General features: G+C 59.3%; 1 protein-coding gene across 1 annotated transcript in view; it reads left to right on the top strand.

Moving 5' to 3' along the window:
* The window catches only part of LOC144731165 (inositol 1,4,5-trisphosphate-gated calcium channel ITPR1-like), a 233752-nt gene that overhangs the window by 131435 nt on the left and 91400 nt on the right, over window positions 1–10917 (top strand). The window contains exons 25-32 of the mRNA XM_078612129.1: window positions 758–973; window positions 1439–1528; window positions 3926–4063; window positions 7276–7401; window positions 8488–8688; window positions 9321–9572; window positions 10176–10301; window positions 10583–10711. Coding sequence (XP_078468255.1) covers window positions 758–973; window positions 1439–1528; window positions 3926–4063; window positions 7276–7401; window positions 8488–8688; window positions 9321–9572; window positions 10176–10301; window positions 10583–10711 — 1278 coding nt within the window. The remainder of the gene's footprint in view (window positions 1–757; window positions 974–1438; window positions 1529–3925; window positions 4064–7275; window positions 7402–8487; window positions 8689–9320; window positions 9573–10175; window positions 10302–10582; window positions 10712–10917) is intronic.

The raw sequence follows: 10917 nt of genomic DNA, 5'->3' as shown, positions 1-10917 counted from the left end.
ACAGCACGATTGCTGTATCAAGTTGAGAGAAATACCAAGAAAACAGTCCTTGTATATATACTGGTCTATGCCTGACGCTCCCCTCACCTGGGCCACGTGCCCCCCCTCCCGTGCCCCCCCTCCCGTGCCCCCCACTACCCCCACACCCCCTCTACCCCCCCCACCCCTCTACCCCCCCCCTACCCCTCTACCCCCCCCACCCCTCTACCCCCCCCACCCCTCTACCCCCCCCCCCACCCCTCTACCCCCCCTCCACCCCTCTACCCCCCCTCCCTCCCGTGCCCGCCACTACCCCCCCCCACCCCTCTACCCCCCCCCACCCCACTACCCCCCCCCACCCCTTTACCCCCCCCCCTCCCATGCCCTCCACTACCCCCCCCCACCCCTCTACCCCCCCCCACCCCACTACCCCCCCCCACCCCTCTACCCCCCCCACCCCACTACCCCTCCCCCACCCCACTACCCCCCCCACCCCTCTACCCCTCCCTCCCGTGCCCCCCACGTCCCCCACCCCACTACCCCCCCCCACCCCTTTACCCCCCCCCCTCCCATGCCCTCCACTACCCCCCCCCACCCCTCTACCCCCCCCCACCCCACTACCCCCCCCCACCCCTCTACCCCCCCCCACCCCACTACCCCTCCCCCACCCCACTACCCCCCCCACCCCTCTACCCCTCCCTCCCGTGCCCCCCACGTCCCCCACCCCTCTACCCCCCCCCCACCCCTCTACCCCCCCCCCCCCCCCACGACCGTGCAGGTCCAGCTGCTGGTCACCAGTCAGGACGTGGAGAGCTACAAGCAGATCCGCGCCGACCTCGACCAGCTGCGTCTGCTGGTGGAGAAGTCGGAGCTCTGGGTCTACAAGAGCCGACACTTCCCGCACGCCGGCACGCCCGACGGCGCCGCGTCGGCGGCACGCGCCGACGGAGCGCCGGACCTCGCCGGCACCGGGAAGAAGAGGCCAAAGTCCGAGGTGTGCCGAGCCCGGAACGACGGACAGGGCGTTGTTTTTTTTCGCCCTCCCGGTCCGCGCTCCCAGGGCGCGTCGGATGTACACGAACGTTGTCGCGCGGCTGCTGCGGATTGGCCTTTAAAACGATGACGGATACCTGAACCGGGACTCCGCTAGGTCGACTCGGCCTACAATGAGTACCTGGTGCGGTGCGTAATTGATCGGTACCGGGGAGACAAAGGCGGCCGGGCGTCGTGCTGGCCACCCCCCCCACCCCCCCCCCCTCCCTCTCGCGCTCGCTAGCAGCACTTACCTGCGCAGTCTGATGAAGGCGATGCGCGGGATGTCTGTTTGAGTATCACGGTGGTACCGCTAGATGGAAGCACCTTAGTCACTCTTAACCCGAATCACCCTCCCCCTCCACCCCCACCTCTCCACCCCCCTCCGCCCCCCCCCCCGCCCCCCCCCGCCCCCGCGTGTGAGCAGTCAGACCCCCCCACTAGCGTCGTCATGGATGTGCAGTTTGGGCCAGCGATGGACTCCACGAGCATCAGGAACTACATCACCATCCAAGAGGTGACGAACAGCGCCAGCGTTATTACAGTCACCATCATTGTCATCGTCTTAGTGAGCCAGTGATGATCATCGTTATCGTCATCGTCATCATCATCATCATAATCATCATCGCGTTAAATGAGCCAGTGATGATTATCGTTATCATCATCACATAATTGTAATCATCATCATGATCGGGTTTTGGAGCCAGTGTTGATAATCGTTATCGTCATCATTGTAATTATCATCGGGTGAATGAGCCAGTGATGAAAATCATCATCATCGTCATTATCATCACCGTCGTAATCATCATCGTCTTAATGAGCCAGTGATGATCATCGTAATACCATCATCGGCATAATCACCTTCATCATCATCATCATCGTGTTAATGAGTTGGTGATGATCATCGTTATCATCATCATCATCATTGTCACAATCATCATTGTAATTATCATCGGGTTAATGAGCCAATGATGATTATCATCATCATCATAATCATCAAATAGGCCAATCCAGGTTTCAGCCGCCTGTGGTCAAACTGGGTTCTCAAGGGCGTTGAGTCGATGGTCCTGAGCCCTGGTCACCAATGACCCACGTGGAGACCCAACAGCACCAATCGGGGCTGTATCGCAGGCTGAGCTGTGATACAAATACTGACGGCCGAACTGTGACTGACTGCATGTCGACAACAACCACAACAACAACCACAACAACCACAACCGAAGAGTGGTCCCGGCTACATTGGGACGATTTCGATTTAAAGCTTTCGTGACTGCAGGGATTCATCTTCTTGGTTCTTTCGGTAAAGTCACGTAGAATGGAAATAATAAAATAAATAAAATAAAACATAATAAAATAATTCTCACGACGTTTCGGCTACACCGCAAGCAGCCGTCCTCAGGTGAAGAACAGGTCTGTCGATAAGACAGAGTCATTCAGAGTCATTCAGACTCTGTCTTATCGACAGACCTGTTCTTCACCTGAGGACGGCTGCTTGCGTTGTAGCCGAAACGTCGTGAGAATTATTTTATTACGTTTTATTTTTATTATTTTATTATTTCCATTCTACGTGACTTTACCGAAAGAACAAAGAAGATACATTGGGACGCTTGGCGCAACTGCAAATTTGGCGAGAGCCTTTCGCTGGCGGAGAGTGAGCCTCACTAGAGCCCCCACCCACCCCCCCCTACCTCCCCCACCTCCGCCCCCCCCCCTCTCGTAACAACGAGAGGCTCGCTGAGGATTGAGCGAATGTGCTCGCCACGCTCTAAATAATCGGTCCAATTTTGTTTCATGTAATTGCGTTATTAATAATTGCACAGCATTAGCAGTGGGTGGGGGGGGGGGGGGGTCACGGCTGGGTTATTATACAGCCTGGCTCATTATGAGATGATCAGTTCCCGCGCGAGGCCGGGCTTGCAAGCGGCCGCGCATTAACATTCGAGAACACAGAAACCCAATATTAGTAACATCGCGTATCAACACGGACATTGCCCAAACGGTGCCCCTTTCAATTAAAACTTTGCGGCAGATTGTAATTTCAGAAAATTATTAGAATTCTCGTCTCGGACTTGGATGGCTCGCTGATTATAATAAGTACCGCAGTGTACGGCATTCTGTTGATCCGCTGCTGGATGAGGAGCAGTTTATTTTGTGTCACTCGCCACTGACGTTGGTTGTATGTGAACAGAGCTGTCGGAAAGACAGCGTGTTCATTAGGACACTGTCTTTCCGACAGCTCTGTTCTTCGCCTGAGGACGGCTGCTTGTGTTGTGGCCGAAACGTCGTGAGAATTTTATTTAGTTTTATTGTTATTATTTTATTATTTCCCTTCTACGTGACTTTACCGAAATATCCAAGAAGATCTGTCCACCTCATCTCCAGGTTGCTTCTGAAAAATAAGCCAATAGGGCAGTGGGCTTTGCCTGGAAAGATTGAACAAAATAGTTTAGTTCGAACAGACAGTTTAGTTTCGTTTGTGTATTTTTTTTAAAGTGACGTGTTTACCTTCCCTATACTTTGCACTCCTATCGTGTTTTTACATCGTTGTCAAGTTTTGGACGTCTTTGAAAAGAGTTGTTAAGCTGATCAGATTCCTCCCCCAGTATCAATAAATATTCTGATTCTAATCTCTCTTCTCCTACTGATCACGCCTCTTCCTCCTCCACCCTCCTCTTCATCATCTCACTCCTCCTCTCACCCTTCTCCCCCTGCTTTTCCTCTTCCGCCCCTCACTCTTCTTCCTTCGTCACCTCCTCATCTCTCCTCCTACTCGTTCCCATCTCTCCTCTAACTCCTCCTCCCCCTACTCTCTCCATCCTCCCCTTATTCATCCTCCTCCCCCCCCGCCCCCCCAACCCCCCCCCCACCCCCCCCCGCCCCCCACCCCCCCCCGCCCCCCCCCCCCCGCGTGTAGATCCTGGTGCGGCTGAGCCGACTCTGCGTGCAGGAGGGAGCGTTTGGGCGCCGCACGCGCAAGCAGCAGCAGCGCCTGCTGAGGAACATGGGGGCCCACGTGGTCGTGCTGGAGCTGCTGCAGATCCCCTACGAGAAGGTGGGGGGGGCGGGGCCTGGGTGTGGGGGGGGGGGCGATAGTCACCCGCTAGACCGCCCTCGCTCGTACTCTCTCTCGCCCCGAACCCTCGCTCGCTCACCCACCCGTTTGCTTACCAGCTCACCCTCTCGCCCGCTTACCAGCTCACACGCTTACCAGCTCATCCGCTCACCCGCTTACCAGCTCACACGCTTACCAGCTCATCCGCTCGCCCGCTTACCAGCTCACCCGCTCGCCCGCTTACCAGCTCACACGCTTACCAGCTCACCCGCTCACCCGCTTACCAGCTCACACGCTTACCAGCTCATCCGCTCGCCCGCTTACCAGCTCACACGCTTACCAGCTCATCCGCTCACCCGCTTACCAGCTCACACGCTTACCAGCTCATCCGCTCGCCCGCTTACCAGCTCACCCGCTCGCCCGCTTACCAGCTCACACGCTTACCAGCTCACCCGCTCGCCCGCTTACCAGCTCACACGCTTACCAGCTCACCCGCTCGCCCGCTTACCAGCTCACACGCTTACCAGCTCATCCGCTCGCCCGCTTACCAGCTCACCCGCTCGCCCGCTTACCAGCTCACACGCTTACCAGCTCACCCGCTCACCCGCTTACCAGCTCAAACGCTTACCAGCTCACCCGCTCGCCCGCTTACCAGCTCACACGCTTACCAGCTCACCCGCTCACCCGCTTACCAGCTCACACGCTTACCAGCTCACCCGCTCGCCCGCTTACCAGCTCACACGCTTACCAGCTCACACGCTCACCAGCTCACCCGCTCACCCGGTCGCCCGCTTACCAGCTCATCCGCTCACCCGCTTACCAGCTCACACGCTTACCAGCTCACCCGCTCACCCGCTCACCCCGCTCGCCCGCTTACCAGCTCACCCGCTCGCCCGCTTATCAGCTCACACGCTTACCAGCTCACCAGCTCACCCGCTCACCCCGCTCGCCCGCTTACCAGCTCACACGCTCACCAGCTCACCAGCTCACCCGCTCGCCCGCTTATCAGCTTACACGCTTACCAGCTCACCCGCTCACCCGCTCACCCCGCTCGCCCGCTTACCAGCTCATCCGCTCACCCGCTTACCAGCTCACCCTCTCGCCCGCTTACCAGCTCACACGCTCACCAGCTCACCCGCTCACCCCGCTCGCCCCGCTTACCAGCTCACCCCGCTCGCCCGCTTATCAGCTTACACGCTTACCCGCTCACCCGCTCACCCGCTCGCCCCGCTTACCAGCTCATCCGCTCACCCGCTTACCAGCTCACACGCTCACCCGCTCACCCGCTCACCCGCTCACCCGCTCGCCCGCTTACCAGCTCATCCGCTCGCCCGCTTACCAGCTCATCCGCTCACCCGCTCACCCGCTCACCCCGCTCGCCCGCTTACCAGCTCATCCGTTCGCCCGCTTACCAGCTCACACGCTTACCAGCTCATCCGCTCACCCGCTCACCCGCTCGCCCGCTTACCAGCTCACACGCTTACCAGCTCATCCGCTCGCCCGCTTACCAGCTCACCCGCTCACCCGCTCACCCGCTCAACCGCTTACCAGCTCACACGCTTACCAGCTCATCCGCTCACCCCGCTCGCACGCTTACCAGCTCACCCGCTTGCCCACTTACCAGCTCACACGCTTACCAGCTCATCCGCTCACCCACTCGCACGCTTACCAGCTCACCCGCTCACCCGCTCGCACGCTTACCAGCTCACACGCTTACCAGCTCATCCGCTCACCCACTCGCACGCTTACCAGCTCACCCGCTTGCCCACTTACCAGCTCACACGCTTACCAGCTCATCCGCTCACCCGCTTGCACGCTTACCAGCTCACCCGCTCACCCGCTCGCACGCTTACCAGCTCACACGCTTACCAGCTCATCCGCTCACCCACTCGCACGCTTACCAGCTCACCCGCTTGCCCACTTACCAGCTCACACGCTTACCAGTTCATCCGCTCACCCGCTCGCACGCTTACCAGCTCACCCGCTCACCCGCTCGCACGCTTACCAGCTCACCCGCTCACCCGCTCACCCGCTCACCCACTCACCCGCTCGCCCACTTACCAGCTCACACGCTTACCAGCTCATCCGCTCACCCACTCGCACGCTTACCAGCTCACCCGCTTGCCCACTTACCAGCTCACACGCTTACCAGCTCATCCGCTCACCCGCTCGCACGCTTACCAGCTCACCCGCTCACCCGCTCGCACGCTTACCAGCTCACCCGCTCACCCGCTCGCACGCTTACCAGCTCACCCGCTCGCACACTTACCAGCTCACCCGCTCACCCGCTCGCACGCTTACAGCTCACCCGCTTGCCCACTTACCAGCTCACACGCTTACCAGCTCATCCGCTCACCCGCTCGCACGCTTACCAGCTCACCCGCTCACCCGCTCGCACGCTTACCAGCTCACCTGCTTGCCCACTTACCAGCTCACACGCTTACCAGCTCACCCGCTCACCCGCTCGCACGCTTACCAGCTCACCCGCTCACCCGCTCGCACGCTTACCAGCTCACCCGGTCGCACGCTTACCAGCTCACCCGCTCACCCGCTCGCACGCTTACCAGCTCACCCGCTTGCCCACTTACCAGCTCACACGCTAGCTCGCTTACCAGCTCACACGCTTACCAGCTCACCCACTCGCACGTTTACCAGCTCACCCGCTCACACGCTTACCAGCTTACCAGCTCACGTGCTCGCCTGCTCACTCATACGCTCGCTCGGAGACTGGGGGTGGGGTGGGGGGGTATTTTTTAAGAAACTCGCACCGGACTTTCCCCTGCCACTCCGGGAGGTGTAATCGAACCGGCGACTCTGTGGATCGCAAGTGCTGCGCTGCTAACCGGGCGGTGGCTACGCTGCGCGCGGCCTAGCAGTGCAGCGCTGTGGGCGCAGTGGAGAGAGGGTTGCTTTCTTAAAGGCCCCCCCCGCCTCTTCCGCCCCGGCTTTGGAGCGACACTGAGCTCGGCCGCGCACCGCAGAGTCACGGCCAATTACGTCCCCGGCGCATCCTGCGCGCAACCGAATTGCACTTTCGCTATTACTCCCTTGCGGCGCGTGCGTCACAAGTTGAATTGGATGCTTTTATTGTAATCGCACCACCGTGGCAGCCCCCATCCGGCTGCTCCCCCCCCCCCCCCGCCTCCCCCCTCCGCTGTTATTCACGATCACGTCATGACGTGTCCCCTCCCCCGGCGGTGCGGCGGTCGCAGAACGAGGACACGCGAATGCAGGCCATCATGCAGCTCGCCCACGAGTTCCTGCAGAACTTCTGCGCGGGCAACCAGCAGAACCAGGCGCTCCTCTTCATGCACATCCACCTCTTCCTCACGCCAGGGGTGAGCGGAGAGACGGCGACGACGGCGGCGACGACGACGACAGGCGTGGGCCCCGGAGAAGGGGTCCACCGGTTTGGGTTATCACGGGGGGAAGGAACCGGGCGATGACCAGGAACAATGAGGCTGCGTTTGAGCCGGGTTCAGTGCAGTGAGTAAAAACCAAAAAGAAAGCCGCCCTCCTCTCCCGTGAACGAGGTGGCTGGAGGAAGGGGTCGTGAGGGGTGGTGGCTTCTAATGTCGCTGAAGCATTATGGGTAAAATAAAATTAATAAAAAAAAGTGAATTCCGGCAGTGAAATCTGTCCACCTCTTCTCCAGGTCGCTTCTGACAAATATGCCAAGAGGTCAGTGGGCTTTAACTGGAAAGATTCAACAAAATAGTTTAGTTTTAACAGACAGTTTAGTTTCGTTTGTGTATTTTTGTTTTTTTAAGTGACGTGTTTACCTTCCCTACACTTTGCACTCCTATCGTGTTTTTGCATTGTTGTCCGAGTTTTGGGCAAGAGTTGTATAGCTGATCAGATTCCTCCCCCAGTATCAATGCATATTCTGATTCTAATCTCTCTTCTTTACCTGGAAAGATTCGTGAGTGAGGTAGCTCGAGGAACGCCGCCTCCGAGGCAGCCCCGGGGTATCCACTTCCGCCGACCGTTGCCCGGCACGATAGGGGTCGAGCGGGCCTTTGCGAGCGATGCCGAACCGATTCGTTGCATTGAGGTTCTGCCTGTGATGAACCCAGCGGCAGCGCTGGGTTTTGGTAAATCGCCGCGCACGCACGTGGCAAGGCGTTGGCGACAATCACTTCACGTTGGCGTCGAGGAGGTTGCAATGCCCTGGCTCGCCAGGAGAATGCAGTGCAGCTGCAGAGTGTGGACTGATGTCCTCTGTACCCTTCCTTGTGATGGGATAGACTGTTGGGATAGAGCGTTGCCCCCCCTCGCATGCCTGGATTTCCCACGTTTGAAAAGGAAATGCTCGCTATTTGCATGAAAACATGTTAATATATACAGCGTAATTTGGCTGCAATTAATGTCCGTACGATAAGCCTCCTCCCCCCCCCCCACCTTCCTCATCTTCCTCGTCGCAGCTGCTGGAGGCCCTGACGATGCAGCACATCTTCATGAACAATGCGCAGCTGTGCAGCGAAGTGACGGAGCGCGTGGTGCAGCACTTTGTGCACTGCATCGAGACGCACGGCCGCCACGTGCAGTACCTGCGCTTCCTGCAGACCATCGTGCGCTCCGAGGGCAAGTACAGCAAGAAGTGCCAGGACATGGTGATGGCCGAGGTGAGAGCGCATCCACGGCAAAGGGGCGGCCGTCGGAGGCGTCGACGCGGCGGAGCGCGTTCGGTTCGGCCGTCTCTCGCCGCGGGCAACGCCGGTTTTGCCTGCGTCCCACGTGTCCAGAGCGGTTCGGTTCGCGCGGGACCAAAGTGGCTCGGCTGCTCGCAACACACGAGCTATTCAGTTGCAGGCAACCACGTTGATCGCAACACACGAGCTATTCAGTTGCACGCTTGCATCTCGATCGCAGCACACTCAGTTACTCGGTTGCACGCGACCGAGTCGATCGTGACACACGAAGCTACTCAGTTGCACGCGAACAAGTTGATCGCAACACACGAGCCATTCAGTTGCAGGAAACCAAGTTGATCGCAACACACGAGCTATTCAGTTGCACGCGACCGCGTCGATCGCAACACACGAGCTATTCAGTTGCAGGCAACCACGTCGATCGCGACACACGAAGCTATTCAGCTGCACGCGACCGAGTTGATCACGACCGTGCCGACCGCAGCAGCTGCTCCGCTCGGTCGTGTTGCCCGGCCGAATCATCATAAACATCGATCCCAAACCGGATCAATCCTCGAGCCGCCGCGAAGCTCTTTCTCACGCCTCCTGCCCTCCTCCCGCCGCAGCTGCTGAACGGCGGCGAGGAGGTCCTCGTGTTCTACACGGACCGCGCCTCCTTCCAGGCGCTCGTGTCCATGATGCGCTCGGAGCGCGAGCGCTCGGACGGCGACGGAGCCCTCGCGTACCACGTGACCCTCGTCGAGCTGCTCGCCGCCTGCACCGAGGGCAAGAACGTCTACACGGAGATCAAGTGCAACTCGCTGCTTCCGCTCGAGGACATCGCCCGCGTCGTCACGCACGACGACTGCATCCCCGAGGTGAGCCCCCTGCCGGCCGTGTCCCCCCCCCACCGCCCCCCCCCTCTCCCACATGACCCCCCCTCCCACCTCGCGACCCCCCCCCGGAGGGCAGAGGAGCGACGCTCACAACAACAACAACAACGAGCGGAGCGGCGGTGCGCCGAAAGTGCAGAGAGTTGACCCGTGGCACCTGTGTCTGTCTGTGACCTGCCAGTAGCGGGCCTTCGACACTTCACGTGGCACAAGCGCCGTGGTGACGTCACCGCCACTTGGTAGAACAGTGATTGTTGTTGTTGTAGTTGTTGTTTTGTGCGTAGCTGCTCTGTGAAAGTGGGTGGGGCTGACGGCTCCATGTGTCCTGGGTGAGCCGCCCAAAAATTATTTGGCAGCCCGAGGCGGAGGAAACTTTTCAGGGACCGTGTCGGGAGGCACACGGTGCTCACACGCGGTGCAAGTTTCCATCGGTGCATTCGCGTGACCAAAGTGCAACCAGAATCGGTTACCGGCGCCTGACTTTCAGAACCGGTAATCGATTCTGAAAATGTATTTCTCCGAGTTTCGCCGGCTACCGTTGAACGGCCCAATTACATTCGCGGGCATGCCATTGCTCTGTTGTCACAGGTGAAGATTTCCTACATCAACTTCCTGAACCACTGCTACGTGGACACGGAGGTGGAGATGAAGGAGATCTACACGAGCAACCACATGTGGAAGATGTTCGAGAGCTTCCTGGTGGACATCAGCCGGGTACGGAGGGTCGGGTCCCTCCCCGCTCCTCCCTCCCCGCTGCTCCCCGCTCCTCCCTCCCCGCTGCTCCTTTCCAGCTTTTCTCTCCCAGCTCTGATTCGACCCATTCCCAATTCATGTACCTTTCAGAGCTCATTTAAGAGTGGAAAACTAGAATTTGTCCCCATCTCCCTCCCTCCACCTCGTTCGCTGTTCTTTCTTCCTGTCTCCCCGCCTCCCTGTCTCCCCGTCTACACGTCCCCCGGGTACCCCCCGTCTCGTCGTCCCCCCGCGTCGCGCAGGTCTGCAACACGACGACGGACCGCAAGCACGCGGACACGGTGCTGGAGAAGTACGTCACGGAGACGGTGACCAACGTCATCACCACCTTCTTCAGCTCGCCCTTCTCCGACCAGAGCACCAACCTCCAGGTGAGGACGTCGTCCCATCTGTCCGTGCACGCCACTCTCTCTCCCCCCGCTTGTCTCTCCATCTGCGTGTCCGTGCACGCATCTTTGCATCGGTCCGTGGCTTTGGGGCCAGTGCGCCGCGCTACGAACCTGGCGGCACGAGTTATATTTTCGCTTGCGGCAACCAACACCGGTGACGATCACCTGCACCGATCCTGGGCCTCCAC

This window comes from Lampetra planeri, chromosome 38 (genome assembly GCF_965212315.1).
Source record: "Lampetra planeri chromosome 38, kcLamPlan1.2.h2, whole genome shotgun sequence".
Taxonomy (NCBI): Eukaryota; Metazoa; Chordata; class Hyperoartia; order Petromyzontiformes; family Petromyzontidae; genus Lampetra; species Lampetra planeri.
The sequence above is the reverse complement of the archived record's forward strand: the minus strand, read 5'-3'. Positions and strand labels throughout refer to the sequence as shown.